The sequence below is a fragment of the Vicia villosa genome, linkage group LG5, assembly GCF_029867415.1.
Source record: "Vicia villosa cultivar HV-30 ecotype Madison, WI linkage group LG5, Vvil1.0, whole genome shotgun sequence".
In the NCBI taxonomy this organism is placed as follows: domain Eukaryota; kingdom Viridiplantae; phylum Streptophyta; class Magnoliopsida; order Fabales; family Fabaceae; genus Vicia; species Vicia villosa.
In genome coordinates, this window is record NC_081184.1 from 131,912,203 (window position 1) to 131,939,316 (window position 27,114).

The 27,114-nt window shown below is 36.4% G+C and overlaps 3 protein-coding genes across 3 annotated transcripts; 1 reads left to right on the plus strand and 2 right to left on the minus strand.

The window, feature by feature from the left end:
* Positions 1-9,290: 9,290 nt before the first annotated feature.
* Positions 9,291-10,232, minus strand: LOC131602537 (sulfiredoxin, chloroplastic/mitochondrial). The gene is made up of 4 exons (XM_058874678.1): positions 10,092-10,232; positions 9,837-9,997; positions 9,724-9,757; positions 9,291-9,608 (listed from the first exon to the last, which is right to left on the minus strand). The coding sequence occupies exons 1-4, from the start codon at positions 10,162-10,164 to the stop codon at positions 9,499-9,501; spliced, it is 378 nt and encodes a 125-aa protein (XP_058730661.1). The 5' UTR covers positions 10,165-10,232; the 3' UTR covers positions 9,291-9,498.
* A 98-nt stretch (positions 10,233-10,330) lies between these two features.
* On the plus strand, positions 10,331-18,913 carry LOC131602536 (14 kDa zinc-binding protein). Its single transcript, XM_058874677.1, has 6 exons — positions 10,331-10,483; positions 10,567-10,659; positions 17,601-17,687; positions 18,036-18,183; positions 18,414-18,531; positions 18,625-18,913. Exons 1-6 carry the CDS (start codon positions 10,452-10,454, stop codon positions 18,690-18,692), a joined length of 546 nt encoding a protein of 181 aa, XP_058730660.1. The 5' UTR covers positions 10,331-10,451; the 3' UTR covers positions 18,693-18,913.
* A 1,261-nt stretch (positions 18,914-20,174) lies between these two features.
* LOC131602538 (probable arabinosyltransferase ARAD1) lies at positions 20,175-23,401 on the minus strand. The gene is made up of 3 exons (XM_058874679.1): positions 22,342-23,401; positions 21,617-21,982; positions 20,175-20,747 (listed from the first exon to the last, which is right to left on the minus strand). The coding sequence occupies exons 1-3, from the start codon at positions 23,236-23,238 to the stop codon at positions 20,571-20,573; spliced, it is 1,440 nt and encodes a 479-aa protein (XP_058730662.1). The 5' UTR covers positions 23,239-23,401; the 3' UTR covers positions 20,175-20,570.
* Between the last annotated feature and the right edge of the window lie 3,713 nt (positions 23,402-27,114).

The window sequence follows — 27,114 nt, forward strand, 5'->3', positions numbered from 1 at the left end:
GTGCTCAATGTTTATGACTTATGATATGAATTTTTCTAGACTTGTATGAAACACTAATGCAGAAAAAAAAAACTCAATGTGAAAGTTTGAATATCAATGACCACTTAGAATGAAAATTTGAGAGAGTAAGTATGTAAAATTGCAAAATGGAAGAGGTAAATATGAAATCTGAAAGTGAGGGTATTTATAGCTTCTTAACACCCTTCTAAAAGTGTGTAGGATCATGAAAAAATGCCATGGTCAAAGGGTGGGAAGATGTGGACGTTTGATTTTGGTTGAATATCGAAACAATGTCACTGATTCAGTGTAATCGGTTACAAGAAATGGTGTAACTGGTTACACTGTAACGTTACTAAAAAATTTGAAAAAATCGAGCCTAAAATTGGTTATAATAACCAATTACAACTTTTCACCAACTAAATTCCAGTAGCAATGAAAATGGGATTTCAAGAGCGTAACCGGTTACACTGACCAAAAAATGAAAATTTATATACGAGAGTGTATATGTGTGATGGTTAGCCGTGAGCATTTAGGTATGCATGTGTTTGAGAATGTTGATCATTTTGAGCATTATAATTACCATAATTTTGCATGCTTATACCTTTAGCGAATATGATCCATGCTTAGACTTTTAAATGGAGTCTTGAATATTATTGATGCAAGTTTCCATGTATGATAGTCTTGATTCCTATATTTGGTGATGTGAATTTAGAAGCTTTTCTCCATACTTTTTGATACAAGCACTTGACGTTAAATTTTGTCTTCATCAAAACTAAAATCATGGAGAGTCTTGACTTCACATTTAAAAGGTTAAACCACCGGTGTTCCTTGAAACCTAAGTCTTCACTTGAGAGGAGGGGTAGCTTGATCAAACATTTTGTGCATCTTTGACCGCTTGAGATATACTCAACATTTGCTTGACTTCAAGTGTTGTCATCATCAAAATTAATTAGATACTTGTTGACTTGCAACTTTGTTATTCATAAGCTTCATCTCGGATCGCTTCCTTTCTTATGACTGCAAGGACATAAATCTGCATTGTTAATGATAAGTCAATGAGTATAATGGATTGCACCATATTTTATGCCAATTACATGATCACTAAATCATAAAGATTGAAATCACTAATGTGTAGTTCGAGTTCAAATCCATGATGTTTCAGATGTTGCAAATTATTGGGAAATTCTCGGGTGTGGCGGCACATGATCCTCACTTACACCTTATAAAATTATTCGGGTATGCAAGTTGTGGATTTATGTGCTTGCAGGTATAAAGTTGATAAATTCTCAAAAGATCCATTTGAAGTTTTGATTACGATAATGATGATTAAAGTCGGTGGAAATAACTTTCAACTCTCAAGTGATGGTGGCCAAACTAGAGAAATATCTCATGCCTCATCAACAAAAAAAGGCCCATGATTAAAGTGCTTATATGGTCGTTGTATCTGACAAAGAATCTTGAAGCCTCTGAATAATTTAAGAGAGGAAGTGTGAAAGCCAGCCAGGCTAGGTCTGTTAGAGTGACCAGAGTTTTTTAAAAGTAAGGAAATAGCTCTTAAGTTCTAAGGTAACTCACACACTCTCTTAAATGTATTTTTCTAACCTTTTTTATATCTTAAAAATATATATATCAAAACAAATACAAATAATTAAGAATCTATCCACTATCGTTAAAAGAGATTTTTGAACTAACCAATTGATTGGGGACTCAAGCCAATCGATTTGGAAAACTTTTCTAAAGATGCCAATCGATTGGAGAATAAAGCCAATCGACTGGATATGGCCTAAAAGATTAACCAAATGATTAAGTTCCCTTTATTATATTTGCAACTCCTACATAAAGGAGGTTTGTATTTTCTTCATTTTACACCACTTTCTAAAGTTTTACATTTTCTTTAGAATTTATCTCTCTATTTTCTCTCCTTATGTACGTATATGATGAATGTTGTATGTATATGACAAATGTTGTGTTAAGTGACTTGAGTCACATCATTCACTCAAGCCACAAAGAATATTCCCCATCGATTATGTGAGTACTAGGATAATACAATCCCCCACAACTTTATTCCCAAGAGTCCAATGATTAGAAAAATCAAATATATAGAAGGTCAATTCAAATGTTGAAAACAAGAAGAACTTTTTGTAAAAAAAAAAGAACAAACACATAAGTGCTATATATTATCATTATTTTTCTTTAAAAAGTTACTTATCTCTCTTATTGAGTTTATCTCTCTTATTAGATATCTATTAGTAATTGAAGAAACTCTATAGTGTAAAGTAAGGATTTCCTTAATCTTTAAGACAGAAAAATCTAGGATAAGAAAGTCTTAGTAGTTATTGTGATTAGGATGGATTATAGTGGAAAAAAAATTCTATCTCAAAACTTTTCTAGTGTGAAGTGACTACTCTGGCTTCAAATTTTGAAGTTAACCATGATAAAATTTTGTGTGATTCCGCTTCCTTACTCTATATTTTGCGCAGTTATCTTCCTTGTCAATTTATGATCATGATTGATTTGTTTTTAAAAATTGTATACAACTCAAACTCCTTTCTTGCGTTTTTCTAATCCTTAATATGAAATTTTCATACATAAATTATATATTTTCTTGATTTACCTCCTTCATTAAGAGGGAATAAAACATAAAACTCATACTAGTTAAATCTAATTAGCATACATACATTTCAATTGATAGTGAGAATGGATTGAACATGTACTTGAACTCAAGGGTACAAAGTTTGATTCCCTCGAAAGGCAAAAACTCTACTAGAGAGGGGGTAGAGAAGATCGTGAGGTGGCAGTGCTAGAATTTTGTTAACGTGCGTCGGGGAATCCAAATGAGTTATAGGATGTTAGTTCTAATGATATTTGTTAATTCCTTAAGGTTTATGTTGCGTAATAGAACCAAAATTGATCAGTAAATGATGAAGTAGAGTTTGTTACGGTGGTCCTGAATTTTCAATAGGGTGGAGAGGAGGCTAACTTGTAAGGTTAGAACTCCAACACAAAAGTCAGTAAGAGAGTTAAAATTGATGTGAGAATGAGAATGGGGAAATGGTGTTTTCCTCTTAAATATATCAAAATCATTAACAACAGAAAGCGTGTATTACGCTCACACGTCAAATTGATCTAGAAAGTAGTCAAAGCTCTATTGCATGGAAAATTATGCTTATTAGGATGAAGGCTTACCTGTTACGTGTACCCTGATGCTTTTGAGGTATCACATGGCCTTTCATCTTGGGTCTTGCAAACGACTCAAAATATTTTCCCCTCAAGCCCATGTCTCTACTTTGTAGGATGGAGGTTTGCAATACGTGCTCTAACTCAACCTACTAGGTTTGGGGAAGTGAAAGTTTTTTATGGGACGTTGTTGCCATTGGAAAATACGCATTTAATGCTCTTCTTGTAATTTGTAATGTTTTGCTAAAAATGAATGGTGTGTATCCCTATGCTAGCTAATGATGATGCTCCATATTCCTTAAAGCACTTGAGTACTTCGAACAGTTCTACTAGGATAATCTTTTGGTTCTACTAGGATAATCTTTTGAAATCATACCACTTCTCAATCTCATGCACACTCAGATTGTTTCTTGGATTCACCATTCTAGTATATTTTGTTTTGGTTCTACTAGGATAATATCTGGAAATCCTACCACTCCCTAATCTCATGCACACTCAGATTCAGAAGTTTCATGCATGGAGAACTATGTAAATTAAAAAACATAAACTTTGACACAACAGGTTTCACCGGGTGTGCCAATTTGTTTACTGGTAAATTTGGTAAACAAAGACAAGCTTCGATTCACTTAAGGGATCAAACTCGAAAAAAATCCTAGATATGTTGTGCAAAAGTTTAAGTTTGAATAATTTTGACACTAAAGTTGAAAGCTATAAAAAAGGTGATGGAAATGAAAACTTGGAATGCAATAAAGAACTTTGAATGCAGTAAATGATTGAAAATAAATAACTTTAATTGATAACACGGAACACACTCACATACATTGTAGATAACTCGTTTCTCTTAACCACTAATACTATGAGTTTTTCAAGTTTGTGTCAAATTGGGTACACTAGAAAACATAAACAATCATTGATTAGATACTAATCTTAATATAGCTGTCTACAAATTTTAATATAACTGTCTACGCCACATTTCCAAAGCCATACAAAACTGAATCTCACAAACTTTACACGTATCTTCGAATAACTGTCTAATCCAATTCAGCCTCGTTCGACCATACACACTTTGTCTGCCACATGAAAACTTCAATTTTGTCTAAGTCCCAAAATATCTTTGGCCTGTAAAACTCATAATTTCAACCAAATCCCTTTCATCCTTTGACAAAACGCATAAAAAATGGTCAAGACACCATTTCGACTTTAAGACTAATTTGCCTTTAAGAATTTAATCCTACTCACCAAAATATGTCAAAAAATCTGAGATAACACAAAACGTCTTATAATTTGAGATTGATGGAGTATTAGTTTTATAATAAAGAAAATTTAGATACAATTCTTCATATGTGATTTTTTGTAACACCTCGTACATATATGTTTAGAATAATATGTAGTGATGCTAAAAATTGGCACAAGAAACATACATGAGCGGAAAAGACAAGGAAAATAAAATCTTATACAAATAAAATCTTGTTCAAAATGTATACAATACACTTGTTCATAACACTGCACAGCAGAAAGACATCGTCTAATGAGGTCATCCTGCCATCTACTTGTCCACCGTCTTCAATAAGGATCATCTAGCAATTCTTCTACTTCTAACCTGTTCTTGAAAAAGATAATAGGATTGGAGTGAGATTACTACATCTCAGTGAGTTCCCCTATCTTATGAGTTCACTCGGTTCTACAAGGTACATGCAACCAAAACGGATCCGCCGTGGATCCGTTTTTTTTCTCGCGGCTTGGTACAAATACACAACAAAGGATACAATCCACCTTGGTAGTCCCATGACAACCAACAAGGTAGCAACAAACACATATCAAAACACAACATATATGCAAACCCGTACCCGTTTACGAGGAATCCAGAAGTAAGTTCTACCTTTCTACTTAGGCTACGCAATACCACACCCTCGATGAGTTACCTCTTGTGCCTACGCGTCAAAAGACTTGCACATACACACCGCTAGATGAAACAGATCATTCCTACATATAGAATTCCATCCGCGACGAGTTTTCCTATTGTGACCTTGCCTAAGTGGCGTCATAACCCCATCGATCATCTATACGCATATGTGTAACTGCTAGTGCAAATACGCCATAATGACTATACAAGTCCACCGAGTGAAAGCCTAGCGGCATTGCCTATGTGGCACCACTAGAGGAGAGTTATTCGACGTGATGTAGCCTACATGGAATCACGCCCTCACCATACCAAGCACGCCGATGTTTTATCCACTGCGGAAACGCCTTTTCAGACCCGCTCGCACATCACAATGGTAGCTCAAGTGTGTATGACTTACCAAGATGCCGGTGTTTTTCCACTGAAGGTAACCCCTTCAGCCACCGCAATGGTAATACTGTCATGAGAGATTTACACCTAGTAGCCTAGGTCTACTTCGATTCAAGCATACATCAATCACATCATCAAGCCACACAGGCACACAACTTCCGAATGTTCAACCGGAACAACGGAAAGCATAACATGATCATAATATAGCATTCAACATAATACATCCATCAATAATTCACATATTGAGAAATATCACATTCATGATCATATACAATATAGCATGTTCAAATGCAATATAAACAAGTCTCACACAACTAAGGAGACACTCTGTTCCCTATTCAAAACGGAACTGCTCTCGGGGAAATAGTTACACAAAACTCTATTCACAACATTCTGTTTTAAAAGGTGTTAGATGTGTCGAAGAACGACATTTTGATAACGGGGATAATTTTCCTAGATAGTACATCTTATTAGCTTTCCAACCGGTTACATGTGTGAAAAAGAGTGAAAAACGCAGTTTGATTCTTGAGAGGTACTGTTGAAGGACCAGCTTAGAAGAGACCCCGTGATTTGTGTGCAATCAGAGGTTCGTGGGCCAACGGTTGAGCTTGTAAGCATCGAGGGTTAGACAGGATGTCGTGACTATTGCAATGATATCAGAGCCAGACCTCTCCCAGTACGATGTGGTTCGAGGACAAACCATGCGGAAGCTGGTGGGCATGTAACACCCTAGGCCGAAAAAGGCGAAGGGTGGTTATACCACATGTAACACTTGAGGCCGAAGAGGGCAAGGGTGGTCGCCACATCGGAATGAGAGGAATCCTGAGGCCATGCAGGTATGGGACTGCATGGTTGAAGGAAAGCTTATAAGGATTGATGTGTACTACGTACAACAATATACATCTCTTTTCTGTAGTCCGTTCCATAAGAACTCCATAATTAAGTGTGCTTGACTTGGAGCAATTTTGAGATGAGTGACCTTATGGGAAATTTCTTTCTCAGGAAGCGTGTGAGTGAGGTCAAAGCATGCTGAAAAGACCCGTGTTGGTTTGTGGGGTCAGTCGATCATCCCGAAACTAGTCTGGGGCGTTACAAATGGTCTCAGAGCCACGAATATGGCAAGGAGTATTATAAATGAGAGGATCCTAAAACCGTGCAGGGTATTACAAATGGACTTGAAAAATATTAAAAAGTACCCATAAAAAATTGTATCAAACAATCTCCATAATCAACACAAATAATTACAATTAAAAGAGGGAAATAATTAGAAGACAAACATTCATTATTCATTCATAACATATTGGGAGGGAGAGAATAGTTAACAGGTGAATTGTATCAACCATGACCATTACTCTTCAACTGCTCGTGCGCTGTTTCTGTTCTTGGAACTCTCCCGTTTTTCATTTAATTCCTTTCTCATGTTTCGGAATTCGCACAATCTTCCACTGACCGTATGTATTGCTCTTCATGCCTTTAAAACCTTGTCATTTCAGTTCCTTCACTCATTAAAACAGTCTTCCTCTTCTTGTTTACAATTTACATTCAATCTCTTCTACCATCCTCCTTAATAGATACTATGTCCAACGTTAAGAAGGAGTCTGTCAGTCTATTTGACCGACTACTAGCTACTGGCAAAGCTTCTCAAGTCGGAGCTGTTATTTGTGATGAATTGGACGATGAGGAATATGACTGGGAAGTTATGGAGGAAGCTTTACATCAGTGTACTATTAGTTCTGAAGCGAAACTGAAGGTTCAATACGGTAATGTGGAGTACCTCAAGTCTCATCAATGGCTCATCATTCCTTCCGGCTTAGGAATTAATCCTGTCATGCCTGACAAAGGTCGTTCCAATCCCGACTCTGAACTGGTAACCAAATATTGGCAAATGACAAGATTGTCATATGATCGTATGAAAGAGCTCATGCACCAAAACACTCCCGCTGCCACTGTGCTTGCTGAAATTCAATCACTCGACTCTACACCCGGGACATCTCTTTTTGCTGACTGGGGTGTAGGTCCTGCAGGTGGGGTGGCTGATCTAAAGAATGTTGTGGATAAAGTTTACATGTTTGTTAGTGAGAAAGCTGACATGAACTTTGATGTCCGTGATATGGGAATTTTGAATCTAGATAATATGTCTGTCACTGATGTTGCTTGGAAGAATGTTAATGATGTTGCTAGTGATCGCTTGGGTTTCAAGATAAATGAATACACAATGCAACAACTCGCTGCACTGAATCTTGTTCCTTGCTCTGGCTCGGCTTTAGCCGCATGGACTAGAGCTTATGGGGTAGGTTGTGGTGTTATGCCACATCCAACTTCAAGAATGGCTATACAGTATAGCTGGACAATTTCTTCTGCAAAGAAAGTTGATGTGGAGGCTTGTATGGCTTGGGAGAAGAGTTTTGGAAAGCCAATTAACGTGATTTGCTTGAATGTTCTGGCGATGTTTGGGCTGTTTCACCTCAATAAGGATCGTACATTCCGTACTAATGATGATAATATGAACCGTATTTGTACTTCCTGGCTTAATACCCTTCATACTATTACAACAAAGACAGTACAGAATGAGATTCATAATCAGAAAGAGGAAATTTGTAAGATTGCTGCACTTCCGTTTGGACTGGCGCAGACATACTGGCTTGCGCAAGTACTCGGGAAGAGGACGGATACGTTGGCATCACATCTGGTTCTGAGGCTTGACGCGTCACCTCCTCCAGTGCAGAGGATCATGATTGTTGATTCAAGTCATAGGGATTGGGGGAAGTTTCCCGCTGGTCAGGAAGTTAACAGTATATATAAAAAGCAGATTGAGTTGGTTATGCAAGGTGTTGGATTAGTAAGAAATTGTCCACCTGCTTATTCTGAATTTTATAAGCTCTATGGGTTGGATGTACAAAGTGTTTTAAGCAGCCAAATAACTGAAGCGGCGGATACATTGATGCCAGCAGTCTGCGGTTATGCTAAATCAGGACATGGTGATAAACGTACGGCTCTGGCTATGAGTATAAAAACTGTGAGCAGGGATAATCGAGTGATCACTGAATGGTGGACGAAAAAGTGGAGGAAAGACATTGGTTCAACGGATAAAAGAAGCTAGGAAAGCAAATCCAAAGACATCTATGAGCCCCTTGGTTTAAATTAAATTATGTGCTTTTCAGAAGACAACCTTATAGGCTAAATTTTTATGTTTAAGTTAGAATCTATCCAAATTTCAAAGTTCATCTTCTACTCTCCCTATTTTCTGGAAATCAGTTTCAGTTTATTAAAGAAACTTTTTTTAATGCTATGGATGAACAAAGTTAAGGGCCTTTTTGCTTTACATCCTCCTGTCAATTAATTGATGTTCTGCTTTCTTTGACTTGCGTTTTTGGTTATGTCTTGTTTGTTTTATTGGGGCTAGATTATTACTCATTGATTATCTGTCTTTTTTTATACAAAAAATGGGCTCTGTTTTGCAAAGCTAAAATGTTACTACTACCTCATAATTTTTTGTAGTACTTTGGAAGTTTGTGTCATCAAAAGTACCTGCACTTCCTCAGTCCCAAAAGATGATAAATGTGATAAATGCAAGTTTGTTTTCATAAGTTCTCTCAAACATATGTCACTAAATTAGTTCAAATAAGCTAATCTAAACATGCCCTAATTAAACTTAATTAGAGCTTATTCTAGATATATACCAGTTGGTGATTTTATTTTCACTTTCCTTTTGACCTCTTTTTGGTGTATGGAAAGAAAGTTGGCTAGAATATTGCTTTCTTACAATGAACTTCAGGAATAACAGAATAGCACGATACATAGCTAACACAAGGAGCAAGAGAAATTGGATTATAATTTGTATACTTTTAGTAGTAACAATGAAGTATACTATTGATCATCAACAAGAAACATTTGCATCTTCATATATGCATACATGATTTATCATCTATTATATGATCGAACTGAATCACTGTTGTCATTACTTGGAATAGAACCACACTAATTGTAATTGGCATGTAGCATCTCCAAATGATATAAAATGATCAAATATTTCAGCGCATATGATGCCTTAGAGTCTCTTTCGTCCCACGCCGTATTTTACAGCGTATGGTAGGGAGTCCAAGTCGCTGGTGAGCCTCATATCGGTGACACCCGGAAAAACCTACAACCACCAAAGTAACATAATATATCCATTTTGATTCCACTGCAAGAATGGATCTTGGAGAAATCATATATGATAAGATGTTATACACAAATCAATTCAAAAGAGCGAATACCATAATAGTTTCCATCAACCTCGAGCACATCGATCTGCATCACTTAAAATGAATTAGCAGCTGAGCAAGATATAAATTCCAAAATAATTTTGCAGAAGAGAGCAAGTGTTTACAGGTACTTGAAGACCAATTTCACTAATACTATCCATGAGTTGTTGAACTTTAATTTGATCATTTGATCTAGTCCTCATTAAAGGTCTTCTTATCTTATCTAAAGGAAGTTCAATTATCACTGGACCACCACTCTTATCAGAACTGCTTCCAGAAACAGCTCCTAAAATTTTAAAATAATTAATTTAAATTTTAAATAAAATTAGAAAAATAAATAAAAAATTAATCAACAGAAAGAAAGAGAATGAGTGATGCACCGCTGGAGTTGGATGAAGCAGATACACTGAAACTCCTCAAAGGAATTGGAACCCGCAGAACAAAATTTGCCATTTTTTTTCTCTTATTCTTCTTTCCACCAATTTTTTTATGTGGTTTATTTATTTATTTATAGACAAAAAAAATAGAGAATGTGAAAAATGTGATAGGCTATCAATCACAGCATGGCCCACCATTTTCAACGGCTAAGATTCATCTTTTACAAAGCTACTCGAAAGGAGTGTCTACATAGAATTCGCACTACAAAAAAGGTACTATATGATTTTATTTTAACAGAGAAAAAAAATTAATCAATCTCATCTCAATTTAACGCATTTCCGAGTAACTTGATTCTCGGAACCATGGCAGCGACGGTTCCTTTCTCTCTTATTAGGTACTTTAGTCGGTAATCACTCTTCACTATTCATGTGAGTGTGTGTGTGAAAATTTTGAAGTGTGTGTTTTGAATAATGGCAGGAACTACTCGCAATTGGTGTCAACAAGAGCTTTTGTTGTAAAAGCGAATAGCTACAATTTCTCTAACTCTGCTCTTCCTCTCCAACCTCGTAGGTAATTTGTTATGTGTTTTGAAACTTGGTTACTATACAGAATTATTAAGAACTGCTTAGCAATCAACTGCGTTTCATTTTAAGGAGTCTACTTCTTTCTTAGTATTATTTCAATTGTGAAAAATGGAAGTTTTGCAAATTGATGAATTTCCCAATGAAACTTGTATGCAGCATCCGAAAAGCTTATTGATCAATAGAAAATTTGAAATCTATCCAAATCTAACTAAATAGCATAAGAAACAATAACAATAACCAAGGCTTTTGGCAATGGAACGGAACAAATAAAATATTTTATTCTATTGTTTGGATATTTAAGGATGGAACAAAGCAAATTTTTCATTCTGTTCAAATTGGAGGTGAAGAAAAATGGTGATAACGGATGGATTGGAATGAAATAGATACTACTCTATTTCGCTCCGCTCCATTCGATTTTAACTATCTAAACAATGAAATCTTATTTTATTTCATCACATTCCACTAATTCAAGTTTTCTTTTGGAGATCTTGGAAGTGTTAACCTACCACAACTGCAACCTCATATTTTAAAGCCTTGATATTGACTAGAAATACTTATTTTTTGGTATGAACTATGAAGTCCAGTTTGCCATTAACCTTAAATGACTATATGTAGAGTCCATAGTCTTTTTGAAAATTGTTTTGAGGCAAAAGAAGTTTCTAAGTTTTAACAAGATTGTATGAGACACTAGTCATGCACATATCCCACTTCTTCAAAGGCTTGACATCTTCCTTGGTGTCTAATGTTTTCTTTTCTACCATAGCTCTCTTCATAGTAACTCTTTACATGACTTGTTAATGTTCACCACCTCACTCATCTTTGATGCTATCTTATTATAGCTCTGTTCTTTCTCCTTAAAAGTCCTTCTCCGCCAACACTACCAGCATCCCGCCTTGGTAGATTTGGGAAAGTTTACAAGAGGACCCGCAAGAGAGAGAAAGAGTGGCCAGCTAACAAAAAGGACAAAGAGGAGACAGCTAGCATATAGGACAAAATCTGTTAGGACCACTACTGAGCAGGGCTAGGTGTCAGGCTGTGAGTGGTTAGTGAATCCTAGGACTGATAATAAATAGAGGCAATGATTAGAATGTCAGTATGCTCAGATTTGGTACTGATTCCTAGGAGAGAAAGGCCTCTCGAAGTGCCTTAGTCCTTTTCTTTTCCTTTCTTTCTTTACTGCTATTTCAGTACTTGTTTGTAATCCACTAGATCCCATTTGAACTCTAGTGAGTGTTGCTGAATAATCTAATATTTCCCTTGAATCTCTCTGTGTACCGTGTTTTTCTGCTACTAATACTAGATTGAACCTATCTATTTGGTATCTAGAGCCTTGGTTGCAGTAACACAGTGAATGGTAGTTACACGACGCGTCATGGAAAACAGAATTGATTCTATGGAACAGAGAATGGAAAACTTTGAAGGCACGATAGAACACATTCGCCAGTTGGTGATAGAGCAACAGGCAAGGCCGCAGGTCACGGTGGAGCAAATCCGCCAGTTGATCTTGGAGCAACCACGGCGAAATCGAAGGAGGAACGAACGACCACGCAGAGGTGAGGGGTACGACGACGAGGGAGAAGACGAAAGCGACCGGAGCTCTTTATCACGTGAGTCGCAGCCACGCCTCTATCGCCATAGAGGTGAGGGTCGTCCACGACTCTATGGAGGTCGTAGAAGACTGGAGATTCCTTTATTCAAAGGGGAAGACGCGTATGGGTGGCTGGTAAAAGTTGAACGCTATTTCCAGTTGAATGAGGTTAGGGCAAAAGATAAGTTGGATGTAGCGATGCTGGCGATGGAGGATAGAGCATTAAACTGGTACCAATGGTGGGAAGAACAGACACCATTGAGGACATGGGATGAGTTTAAGACAGCTGTAATGCGCCGTTTCCAACCTGGATTATTGCACAACCCTTTAGGACCATTGTTGAGCCTGAGGCGGAAGGGGTCTGTAGGAGAATACAGAGAGAAGTTTGAGATGATGGTGGCACCCTTGAGGAGGGAGGAGAGAATCATGTTGGATTCCATTTTTTTAAATGGACTCAAGGAAGAAATCCAGGCTGAGTTAAAGCTGTATGAAAGCCAGGATCTAGCTGATTTAATGGACAGGGCCTTGCTGATTGAGGAAAAAAATGAGGTGGTGACTAAGAAGGGAAGCTCATGGAAGGATAGAGGAGGAACTTTCAGACTTAAGGATCCTGCAGAGGTTGGGGGTCTTAAGAAAGAAAGTGAGAAAAGCCAAATGGGAGGGAGTGATAAAGGTAAGGGAAGAAGATTGGATCCTGCAGAATTAGAAGAAAGAAGCAAGAAAGGATTATGTTTTAAATGTGGAGACAAGTGGAATAGAGAGCATGTGTGCAAATTCAAGCATATGAGCTTGAAACTTTGTGAAGATAGTGGTGGAGAGGAGGGTGAAGAGGAAGAACTAGGAGAAGCTCAAATAGTGGTGGCAGAAAGAGTAGAAGAGTTGCAAACCTTACAGCTGTCAATACAAAGCAGGGATGGGTTCACCTCAAACAAATCTTTCAAAGTGTGGGTGGAAGTAGAGGAGAAGAAGCTGCTGACTCTAATTGACTCGGGTGCTACTAGCAATTTCATTGATTCACAAATTGCTAGGGAGTTGGGTTTGAAGGTGGCTGAGACTCCCACTTATGTGATTGAAGTGGGAAATGGAGAAAAAGTGAAAAACAAAGGAGTGTGTGAAGGATTACAATTCACACTGCAAGGGGTGAAATTCAGTCAGCATTTCTTCATGATGGAGTTAGGAGGAAATGACATGGTTTTAGGGATGGATTGGCTAGCTAGCTTAGGAAAAATTGAGGCTAATTTTAGTGAGCTCAGTTTAAAATGGGAGAAGGAGGGAAGGAATTTTGTGATTAAAGGAGATCCTGCTTTGTGTGTGAGGCAGTCCACTTGGAAGTCTTTGATCAGAAATTTAAAGGAGGAAGGGTTTGGGTTCTTTGTGCAACAAATGAAGCTTGAATCTACTGCTGTAACAGGAGAACAGGAAGTGTGGGAAGAGATATTGAAGCCTTTTGAGGAGGTATTTCACTTACCAGCAGGACTGCCACCTGTGAGAGCTCATGATCATGCCATCAGATTAAAACATGAGGCTGCAATCCCAAATCTCAGACCCTACAGGTACCCTTTCTATCAGAAAAATGAAATTGAGAAGATAGTAAAGGATATGCTGCAGGCTGGGATAGTAAGACATAGCACCAGCCCCTTTTCAAGCCCTGTACTATTGGTAAAAAAGAAGGATGGAGGGTGGAGATTCTGTACTGATTACAGGGCATTGAACAAAGTCACAATTCCTGACAAGTTCCCCATTCCAGTCATAGAGGAACTGTTAGATGAATTAGGGGGAGCTGTGATCTTCTCTAAACTAGATTTGAAGGCTGGATACCATCAAATAAGAATGAAGGAGGAGGATGTATCCAAGACTGCATTTAGAACCCATGAGGGCCATTATGAATACTTAGTAATGCCCTTTGGGTTATCAAATGCTCCTTCAACCTTTCAAGCTTTAATGAATGAGGTTTTAAGGCCTTATTTAAGGAAGTTCTGTCTAGTTTTCTTTGATGACATCCTGATCTATAGTAGGAGCAGTGAGGAACATCAAGCACATTTGAAGAAGGTTTTGACCTTACTCAAGGAGCAGCAGCTGTATGCAAATAGAAAGAAGTGTTCATTTGGTCAGCAACAAATTGAGTACTTGGGACACCTGATTTCAGGAGAGGGAGTGTCAGCTGACCCAAGGAAGATTGAAGACATGCTGAAATGGCCTGTACCAACAAACCTGAAAGGATTGAGGGGTTTTTTGGGACTGACAGGGTACTACAGGAAGTTTGTCAGGAATTATGGGAAGGTTGCTTGGCCACTAACTCAACTATTAAAAAAGGATAGCTTCATATGGAACAGGGAGGCTCAGGAAGCTTTTGAAGCTCTTAAGGTAGCCATGACTACTGTTCCAGTACTGGCTTTACCTGATTTTGAAAAAGAATTCGTGCTGGAGACTGATGCATCAGGGAAGGGGATTGGAGCTGTCCTCCTCATGCAAGAAGGAAGACCAGTTTCTTACATGAGCCAGACCCTATCAGACAGAGCACAACAAAAGTCTGTGTATGAAAGAGAGTTAATGGCAATTGTGATTGCAATCCAGAAGTGGAGACCCTACTTATTGGGGAGACATTTCAAAATACACACTGATCAAAAGAGTCTGAAATTCATCACTGAGCAAAAAATCATGGGGGAGGAACAACAAAGATGGCTATCCAAACTGTTGGGATATGATTTTGAAGTAAAATACAAGCCTGGGAAAGAGAATAATGCAGCAGACTCTTTATCAAGACAAATGCAGTATGTGAGTATAACTACTGTTCAGTGTGAAGCTTGGGAGGGCTTAGAAGAGGAAGTTCAGAAGGATGAGAAGCTGCAAGCTATAGTACAAGCAGTTTTGACTGATCCTTCCAGTCAAGAAGGGTTTAAATTAAAAGGGGGAAGGTTGTATCATGAGGGCAGGATTGTGATCCCTAAGCAATCTCCAAGGATTGATTGGATCATGAAGGAATTCCATGATACTGCAATTGGTGGGCACTCTGGTTATTTAAGGACATACAAAAGGATAGCCAGTGTTGTGTATTGGGAAGGAATGAGGAAGAGAATACAGCAGTATGTCCAAGCTTGTGAAGTGTGCCAGAGGAACAAATATCAGACTCTGAGTCCTGGAGGATTGCTGCAACCTCTGCCTGTTCCCACTCAAACATGGAGTGACATCTCCATGGATTTCATTGGAGGTCTACCTAAAGCTCTAGGGGTAGACACAGTTATGGTAGTGGTGGATAGACTGACAAAATATGCCCACTTCATTGCTATCAGTCATCCTTATACAGCTAAGGAAATTACAGAAGTGTTCATTAAAGAAGTAGTCAGGTTACATGGATTTCCTAGTTCCATTGTATCTGACAGGGACAAGGTGTTCTTAAGTCACTTCTGGTCAGAACTGTTCAGACAGGCAGGAACCAAGTTGAAGTATAGCAGTGCATACCATCCACAGTCTGATGGGCAGACTGAAGTAGTGAATAGATGTCTTGAAACTTACTTAAGATGTGTAACTGGGCTAAAACCAAAACAGTGGCCTAAATGGCTTGCTTGGGCTGAACATTGGTATAATACCAATTACCATGGCTCTTTAAGAACTACACCCTTTGAAGCCTTGTATGAGAGAACACCTCCTGTGTTGGTGAGGGGAGATACTCCATCAGCAGTAGATGAAGTAAATAGGCTGACTGCTGAGAGGAATGTGGTGTTAAAAGAGCTGCAGGAGCAGTTACTTAGGGCTCAAGACATTATGAGAAGTCAAGCAAATAAACACAGAAGAGCTGTGGAGTTTGAAATTGGTGATATGGTGTTCTTGAAAATTCAGCCCTATAAAATGAAGAGATTGGCTAAGAGGTTGAATCAGAAACTCAGTCCCAGATATTATGGTCCTTATGAGATACTTCAGAAGATTGGAGCAGTAGCATATAAGCTAAAACTACCAGAAGACACCAGGGTTCACCCTGTGTTCCATGTCTCCCTGCTCAAAAAAGCTGTCTCACTTTCTATGGTAACTCAACCTCTACCTGTGTGCATCAACGAAGAGTGGCACTTGGAACCAAAACCTGAGAGAATCCTAGAGCAAAGGCAGAATGAACAAGGAGAAATGGAGGTTTTGGTCAAATGGAAGGAGCTGCCTGAATTTGAAAACTCATGGGAAATTGCAGCTAGATTGAAAGCAGAATTTCCAGAAGTTCTCCTTGAGGTCAAGGAGAATTTGGAAGGGGGGAGAATTGGTAGATTTGGGAAAGTTTACAAGAGGACCCGCAAGAGAGAGAAAGAGTGGCCAGCTAACAAAAAGGACAAAGAGGAGACAGCTAGCATATAGGACAAAATCTGTTAGGACCACTACTGAGCAGGGCTAGGTGTCAGGCTGTGAGTGGTTAGTGAATCCTAGGACTGATAATAAATAGAGGCAATGATTAGAATGTCAGTATGCTCAGATTTGGTACTGATTCCTAGGAGAGAAAGGCCTCTCGAAGTGCCTTAGTCCTTTTCTTTTCCTTTCTTTCTTTACTGCTATTTCAGTACTTGTTTGTAATCCACTAGATCCCATTTGAACTCTAGTGAGTGTTGCTGAATAATCTAATATTTCCCTTGAATCTCTCTGTGTACTGTGTTTTTCTGCTACTAATACTAGATTGAACCTATCACGCCTCCATCACGATGATGTCACCGCAAAATACCCGTTGTTTTAATATACTGATGAAAAAGGGAGAGAAAGCAAATAACACTTATAGGTAGCAACAAAAACTCATTTCAACTGACTTCACAGCAAACCTCTCCGTGGGGGAAAAAGGAGTTATAACTACTAGAGAATCGCCTCCACTTTGTAAAACATGAAATATAGAGCATAGTATGGGAAGATCAAGTAGCAAACAAAATTTAGCAGACGTAATTGATTATGACTATCAATGGATATAGTTATTGGTAGAGGTGTAAATGAGCTTGGCTATTTGTATAATATTCGTGTTTGGTTCTTTAAATATTAAATCAAGCTCGAGCCTTGTATGCTCGATATTAAGGGCTCGTGAGTAGCTTGATTATACATTCTAGTAGTTCTACAATACTACTTACTTGTTCATCTATTTGCTGTCAATTGGGAATATACATGCTAAATTGTTATGTGTAGCAGAAAATATACATGTATATTGTCATCTAACACCAAGTTTTGGATTTTGGTACAGCTTGTTGACAACCAGAATCTGTTTTGAAGTTATATGCTATTTGGTTGCCATTATTTTTTCACTTCCTCTTATTTGGAGTAGATTTAGTTATTGACTTATTGTGAATTGATATGTTTGTTGACATTTTGCTTATTTATTGCAGGTTGCGTTTTAGTGCCAGTGCTGCAAACAATGAACAAGCAGCAGCCAGAGCAGCTGCTATTAATGCTGATAGTGGAGCTCCAACAATGTATTGTCTTCTAACATGATCCCTCTATTGTCATTGAATGCTCATTCCGAAATTTGTATAAAAGTTCAAAGTTTTGTCTTCAAAATCTATTATCACTAGCAAACATGGGAAATGCTTCAAATCAATGAACATTAAATGATTTAATACTTCTTTTTTGCATGGAATAAAATTAATCGAAATAAAAGGAGGCACTAATCTTTTTTTGATAAAAGGGGAGCATTAATTTAATCATGAGGCAGAAATTTCCGAAATATTCAACCAATTTTAAAGACCTGTATTACCCTTTCTCTCTCTCTTTTTAAGTTTTAACACAGACACACAATGAGTCTATTTTATTCTTCTCTGCAGATTTGACAAGATCATAAATAAGGAAATCCCTTCTACTGTTGTATATGAAGATGAAAAGGTCCTCGCCTTTCGGGACATCAATCCAGAGGCTCCTGTTCATGTTCTGATCATTCCAAAATTCAGAGATGGATTAACAGAACTTGGAAAGGTCATAAATCATCTTGTTCTATAAGTACATTAACTCAAGGCTTTTAGTTTTTGAATGTACCTATTTATTTATGGTAAAAAGGGTGTAAGAGAACATAATTCTTCACTTTTTAGCTGATTATGAGTTTTTTTTTTTGGTTCGCTTTGACCAAGCTATTTTGGATATTTGGTTGCATAGTAATAGCAGGGAGCATTTTGATCTGATGCACAAAAATAAACCTGCATTTGCAGGCTGATGCTAGACATGGGGAGATACTGGGTCAGCTTCTCTATGCATCGAAAATAGTAGCTGAGAAAGAAGGTATCGCGGATGGATTTCGTGTTGTTATTAACAGCGGTGCCAGTGCATGTAGGTTCTTTTCTCAAAAGCTTTTCTCTTGCTAATAATGGCATGTACCTTATTTGCTCTGTCATACTAATATCTTTTTCTTATTCTGATTAGGCCAAAGTGTGTATCATCTGCACTTGCATGTTCTAGGTGGGAGACAGATGAATTGGCCACCTGGTTAAAGGTTGAAAGTCAATCCTTGTTGATTACCGCAGAACTTTGAAGTAATTGAATGAGAAATGTTTTTTGTTATTGAAAAAACTAAATTTATCATTTAAAATAAGAATCGCTTTTGTGGGATAAATGCCTAAATTTGAATAAGCAATCCCATTGATACTATTATTACGTTTAAAACCAAGCATAGTATGTGAATGAAAAGGGATAAAACTGAATCAAGTATAAATGAAGAGCAATTCTATGCAAATAAATAAGTTTGAGAACTTTCCCCATACACCGTATAATACTACATAAGCAATGAACATAGGAATTTTGACACAGGAGAAGAGTTCATAAACTACAAGAACTGTATGAAATACGACAGTGTTGTTGGTTTTTGTGTTGGGGACAACTTCTCTACCCATCACAAAAAGATAGGTAGTGTACATTCAACCAATCACGTAACACCATTTAACTTTTACATATTTAATTATTTATTAAATAATATATTTATTTTTTGTTTTCAAGACACTTTACACTAAAGGTAATCTTATCCAACTTTTTGAGTTGGGTAAATAAGAATTGACCTTTTGTGTTAGGATGCTCTTCCCACCCTAAAAGAAACTCATATATATAAAGATTATCGTTGGCTAAAACTAATGTTGTGGCAATAGTGATGCTTTCCATAAACCACTTCCTCCATTTAACCATATCAGTGTGAAAATACCCTCTCTCAACTTTATTATAGGTATTTTTGAAATCCACTTTAAACATAATCAATTTTTTTTTTCGTTTTCTTTTTAGCATAATATTTGCCAAAAAAAATATCATTCAAAATTTGTTTTTATTTTATAAAAGTCAATTGAGACTGCCATCATCTTATCAATAATAAATTTTAATCTATTCACCAAAATTTAGGTAACACTTCATACATGCAACCCATTAACGATACCGGCCTAAAGTCTATCACTCGTTATGGAGTAACCACTTTGAAAATTAATGAAATAAAAATGTAATTTGAGCCTTTAACTAACTTGCCATTCGAATAAAACTCCGTCAAGTTTACTTTTGAGCCAAAATCTTTTAAAAAACCAAAATTCATTCTATCATAAGCCTCACTTTTAAAACTTCAAAAACTATCGCGGTCCTAAAGAGCTTGTCTTACCTCTCTTCACTAAAAGACCTTTCCAACATGAAGGTATCATTAGGACAGAGATATTGAAACGAAGATACTCAACACTACCGCTACCTTAAACATGCTTGATGTATCACGGTTCTACACTCTCAACAAGTTTCACATAATCTACAACACTTCGTGTTTGCTTATGAAATTTTAATATAAAAAACAACACCTGGAAAACAGTTCCTGCTGCTTATGATCAAGACTTTACTAACAGACTGAATACAATCATGGTTCATTTAAAAAATAAATAAATTTGAGTAAAAAAAAGAACAGAGCTACCAGAGTATAGATAAAACAACAGAACCAAGAGAGAAAGATCAAGATATGATTATAAAGAATAAAAATAATTATGACTTTATTTTTACTTCTGTACAATACAATCACGATAAAAACTTATATCTTCTTAGCCTAGTCTAATGTGTAATTATATAAGGGGTTCATGGAATCTACAATGACATAATTCATGCCGATAATAAGCTATGTTCAGCATCTGAATATCAAACTCATGCCAGCCCAGCCCCAGTAACTAATGAATAATGATAGTTGCACATAATTCCTCTCCCAACGCGTGACGAGAATTTAATTGGGAAGTGAATTTCATATGGCAGAAACTGCGTTTACCACCATCATTATCCTTAAATAATTTTCTCATTGCCTCAAAAGGTCCCGTCAAAACCGAGCCAAAGTTCATGGGATGCCAAGTCTGATTGTGAGATGAATGCTATAAGGTTCTACTGGCAGTCTGGTTTGTACATATGCAGGAGCAATCAGCTTCCTTTGCAAACAGCCTTTTCTCGCGGTTAATCATCAATTTGATCAAGGGTATTTTTTTCGAAACTTGCCGCCAAATCTCATTCACTGTCCCATCTGGTTCGTCGTATTCAAAGTATCGCTTCACCTGAAACAAGATCATACAAAGTCGATTATATTTTGGAATGCCAAGAATGACTTCTTCAACTCCTTTTATTCAGTTCGAAAATGTTAACTGCAAAAAGTCGATTATATTTTGGAAGAAAGATCATACAAAGTGAAACAGCAGCTAATATTTTAGTTAAGTTGGAGCTACTCAGTTTAATCTTGTACAATTTCTACTTGTACAGCTAAAAGGAAGCATAACCGTAAAATGCATGGAACTCAAGTACACCGTGATACAAGGGGACTTAAGGGTGACCATGATTTACGACATTAATAAAGAAAAGAAGAAATGAAAATCTAACTTGTTAATTGCCTAATTCAAGTCCACTATTAAGACTTGGTTTAACAAATCGTGACAATGTCAGTCTCACTTGGTATGAAGATTAAATATGTACTTATTGCTAGGCATTTATTAGGTACTGGAAGCCCATAGGAGAGGATGAGGAAAAATAATTATTGTTTTACACAAAAGAGACACACTCCAATCAAACTTAACATACTAAATGTATAAAGTAGCTCAGTAACAAATTAGCAAACTCATCATACTCATGACAGACATCGATTAATTACTAAAATCAAAATATTCATACAGCAATATAATATAATCCCCTCTCCCCACCAATACAACAACTTTTGTATATGAAGGTAAAACACACAGTAGAGGGAAAAAGAAACACTTTAGGCTACTATAAGTAGCTATGTTACCAAAATCTGTCGAATATATATGGTTATAAGTATTGACCGTGTCATACTTTTGAAGAGATAAAAAAATGCAACAGAGGGAAAAAAGACAACAGAAAAACACCTACAGATTTTATTGCAGAAGTAAACTGTGCCAGCAGTACTACTAACCTCTTTTAGTTCTTTCTGATATTCCAAGATTCTATCTGGGGTTATGCCTCTCAAAATTGACACCAAGTATCCTGGCTGTATTGCAGGAGCAGTTTCCACAAATACCGCAATCTTTCTATAATCTATAGTATCTTCAAAAGGCAACTCAATACTATCACTGACAATCACTGGAACACACAAGCTAACAATAGCATCAAATAATCGGCAGGCTGATGGAGTATCCCCCGCAGGATGTAAGCAAAACTTTGATGTATGCATTCCTTGTGAAGCTGCCCGTCGGCTCTCTCTGGACTGTGCTCCATGCTTTATTATAACATCCTTTTCTGTTTCTAGAATTTGAAACAGCGTGTCTCGGATTTTCCCTCCCTGTAAAACCGACGAGGACAAATATGAATCAATATCACAAGAAGCTATTCCTACAAATAAAATATCTGAAGCAAGTTCTATAATATTTTGAAAGCGGCCTAAATTATTAAAACTGTGGCATTACGCAACAGCAACATTAAAAGCATTGGATTTTCAGTTTGCAGCTACATTTATTCTTCTTAACGCAGATAGAACAACTGAATATCAAACAATAATTCATCGATTAGTAACCATAAAAACACGTCCGAAATACAAATATAATACTGAATTTCGACTTGAAGCATACAATTATCAAAATTATCACACAATAGACTATGATTAATGTCCCAATTCATTCATCATAGAAAACATAACATTACCTCTTTGCGATATCGATTTCCCATGAAAAACAACAAGGTGTTGCGTTTTTCAATACCGACGCCACCTGTATACGTCTTAATCCGATGCGAGTACGGCACAATTACATCCTTCACCAGAGATCCCTGGTCCGGTCGCAACCGTCCAAAATCCGATACAAGCAGCACGGAGTTCTTAACCCGGTCAATCACCCGATACATCGCATTCGGATCAGAAGCCACAATCACATGATCCCTTCCTTTACTTCTCTGCCAATACTCCTGCCTCTTCAGCCACTCAACCAATGCTTCCTGATTCTCCTCATCGACGTAAGCAGTCTTCTCCGAACCGGAACCGGGAGGCCGGACCGGGTTCACAATCAAGCTCAACGACGAGAAAAACGGCACGAAGAACAAATCCGCTTCTTCCGGATCTAAAACCCGAACAACAGGCGAACCGGCACGCTCCGAATCGGGTCGAGCGAGATCCGAAAACAAGTACCACTCCGCCATGTGCTGGTGACCTGGATACTTCAGAGAAGACAAATCATTCTCATCAACGCGTGAGCCACGCGCGAGTGAATGATGCTGGATAACTCCATAGGTGAACCTCCGAGGAAGATCGTAGAGGTAAACCTTAACAGCCGGAAACGTAGATTTCCCGGCGGCGAGAAGGATAGACGACGCCGTAGCTGTGTTGAACGGAAAGGTAGCGGAATCAAACGCGGAAGAATCATAGGATTGGAAGAAGGTGTTAGCGAGAGCGTATAGAGCTACGATAACGAAGAAAATAGCTAGGGTTCGCTTGAAAACGGGTTTTCGGGTCATGGTTGAGAAGAGTGTTTGGAAACGAGAGAGAAAAGTGTGTTTAGGTTTTTTGCCTTTGGCTCCTTCTTCGTTCATGTTTTTAGGGTACCGCATCGCACTTTTCTAATGTAGGTGTAAAAAGTTATGTACCATTAGAGTAATAGCTGAATCTAATGTTACACCATTGCTATGAATGAAAAAGAGTTATTATCTTCTTTGCACTGTGATTGCGAAATCGGGAAAGATGATATGAAAGGAATTTCTGACTTATGCAATCTTATACAGATGATTATTTGCTTATATGATATTATAATTATCTTTTAACATACGTCAGTCACTCCTATAATTATTGATGAAATTGGATATCTTAACAAACAATATACATAACTTTCATTCTATCTATTTTTTTTAATTAGTAGTTGAGTTTTTTATGACTAATTAATGTCTAATTTATTTTAAAATTTTAATGTTTTTTTTATTTGTAAAACAAGTTAATTTTATTTACTATTATTATTATTATAACACATTAATAATTTTTTAAATAATTTTTGTATTTTGTATTTAGTAGGAATATTTCAATAAATTAAATGGCAAATTTCATTATATCCAACATTTTTTAAAATTTAAAATTTTTAATTTATGATATATTTTAATTAATTTATATATTTTCTTTAAATTATCAATTTTTATTTTTTATTATTTTTTAAAAAGTATTTTTAAAATCGGTATAAATATCTCAACAAACTAACATATTATTTCAACAAACACCATAAAAAAATAAAAATAAAAAGCTAAGCATGCATCTAAAGGCAACTCTTTATAGTACCAAATTAAAGTAAGCACTTCAAAATCACATCAATTAAGTGTATTTTTTATACTATTAAAGGGATTGCTAATATAACTTTTAGATTTAGTTTGTGTTAGACGTTTTGAGAGTAATCTATCCTAAAAACCAAAAACTATAAAGTATAGCTTCTATGCTATAGTGAATTTTCTCCATATTTTTAAATTTTCTACGCAAAATTAAACATGCGCTTAAACTTTTCCCTATTAGATTTCAAAATTGAACGAGTTTAAAGGTCTTTGTAGCGAATGACATGCCTAGTTTATTATCGAGTTTATGGTGCATGTGTTCTAAAGATCTAGAGTATGGAGTATCAAATAGGGGTGTGTAAAATATTCGGTTTTGATGTCCAAATTCATAACTAAATTTAAACTTCTTTTAAATATCCAGATATAATTGAATGGTTATTAACCGATTTAGTTATTAATGGTTTGGTTATCCATTCATATAATCCAGATATAATTAAATGGTTATTAACCGGCTAAATTATTTTTGATTCGGTTATAATCCGGTTATTATTCAAATCCAAATATTTTAATTCTCAATATTAATTTTATTTTGAAAAAAATATTTTCGAAAAAAATAATTTTTAAATCTGGATTTTTTTAAAAAACCGATTATATAATCATAACCGAATTTATAACCGGTTTTATAACCAGTTTTGATTAAAATGTGGTTATGGTTATGAATCCAAACTATTTAAATAATTTTAAAATGTTATGATTTGGTTTTTGAAAATAACCAACCATGCACACCCCTAATCAGGGCCGGCCCTGGGTCAGATCAACCAGAGCTATAGCCCAGGGCCTCAAAAAAAATAGGGCCTCAAATTTTTAGTTATGGGCCTTATAAATAAATCATTAAATTTTATATTTAGAGATTGGGTTAAAATAAAAACAATAAGACTGTAGCTTAGCGGAACAAAAGTAGTTGTGTAATAGAAAGGGCTTGAGATTGATTCCTAGTGACTCCACAATAAGTTTTGCTTGTTATTTTTTTTCAGTCTTTTTGAATGTAGCACTGAACCGCTGGTAGTGGGATGAATACGCAACAATTCTCCATCTTTATTGTCATTAAATATACACTTTTTCTTTTTATTTATTTTGTTTTTTTTTTAAATAATAAATCTTAATATTAATATATAGATAAATATTAACCTAATAAAAATTCACCTCTTTTTTCTCTAACAAAAGGAAAAATAGTGACCTAAATATTAGGGGCCATTTTCATTATTTGCATAGGGCCTCCAAAAAGTCGGGACCGGCCCTGCCCCTAGTATCAAATGTTTTGGAAGTATCAAGAACAAGAACACTTCATCTAAACTATGGAGTATCAAATGTTTTGGAAGTATCAAGAACAAGAACATCAAGAACACTTCATCTAAACTATGGAGTATCAAATGTTTTGGAAGTCTCCTTTAATATATATAATAGAAGTCAGACCCAAACCTTACAACAAAACAAAACAGTAAAACATAACAACAATATTGGGCACCTAAAACGGATTGCTAGGAACTGTTTAGGGGTTATTTTCTCCACTCGATGAGATACTAGTGCACCTTAGTAAAACTAGAAATACACTTTCAAACGAACACATCCAAAAATATTAGCAAATCATCTTTATTTTACAAAAAATAATTCGAAAAGTTTTCGTAACTAGGAACGTTACGTATTTGCATTTAGTTTTTTCATGGCACATGAAGGCTAGGACTAAATCCCCATTGAAAGTCTTATAAAATTATTGCAGGAAAGTTTACATAAGTGCATTTTTGGATTCAAGAAATGCACTTTTGAATAATTTTTAAAAAAAATAAAAGTGACTTACTTACGAAGAGAGTTGAAGTGTGTATATTATGAATGTGGACAAAATTGAATTTACAATGTGTTCATTCTTACTTCATAGAGTGTATAAAAAATCCACAAACCTTTTTTTTTATAGATTTCAGAACTGATGTTGTCATGTAGAAGCAGTTGCGGCAACAAATCACAGTGCCTTTGAAATTTGGACATGACAGCATTCGTTGTAGTCACACATTTACTATTTGTTGCAGTCGGATGGAAATAGGCTGGGCCGAGTTAGGCTTTGCCAAGCCTAAGCCTGGCCTGTCAAAAAAACGGAAGCCTAAGTTTGGCCTAAAAAAACGAAAGCCTAAGTCTGGCCTGTGGCCTGTCGTAGGCTTATTGTTTAGGCCTGAGCCTGACTTTTTCAAAGGCCTGATTAGCCTGTTAGCCTATATAAAAGCCTATTTGTTTTAGACATATGTATATAAGAAATTAATATAATGTTTAAATAGATTAACTAACTAAAAGACCAAGAGACTAAAAATTTGTTTGCATTGAGTTATTTTAACTTATCTCTTAGCATAAGTTTTAGAAGACTATTTTTTTAAGAGAACTTATGAAAACAATGTTCATCAGATGTTTTCATCTTATTTTCACAATTTCTTCAAGATAACCAAATTTTATTTATGTATTTTAATTCAAACTATAAAACATAACATAATGATAATAAAAAGATATTCATATTTATTTAAATAGGCCGGCCTGATAGGCTTAAAAGGCTTTTTCTAGGGCCTGAGGCCTAGCCTTTTTAAGTAAATAGGCTTATAAAAAAGCCTAGGCCTTTTCTATTTAAAAATAATGTGTGGCCTGACCTGAGCCTATATAGGCTAGCCTGTAGGCCCCTGTTATCGGCCTGGCCTATTTCCACCCCTAGATGCAGAGAATCATGCAATCCCTCACAGTTCTAAACAATTGGAATCACACCAATATATCTAGGATGAGAAGAAAAGTTTTGATAAGTGGAAAAAGACATTATACCTTCATGTTTGATCACTGACGAATATAGTCTTGGAAAAAAATACGTATATAGAACTAATCAATTAAACCAGGCATGATTGAAAGGTTAAACCGGTTCAAATCGTCAATCTATTTCTAAAGGACTAAATTAAAAGTGTTTGAACTACTGATAAATTGGCTTAAATAGGTGAATTTTGTTTCTGACACCATTGCTTATACCTTTAACCTTTCCTCCAATCACAATGTCGAGCAACCACCTAACCTACATTTGAATTCATCACAATACAATCCCTTCTCCAAATACACTGAACTGCGGCCATCAGTGTTCCAGCCGCCAAAAAACCGGCA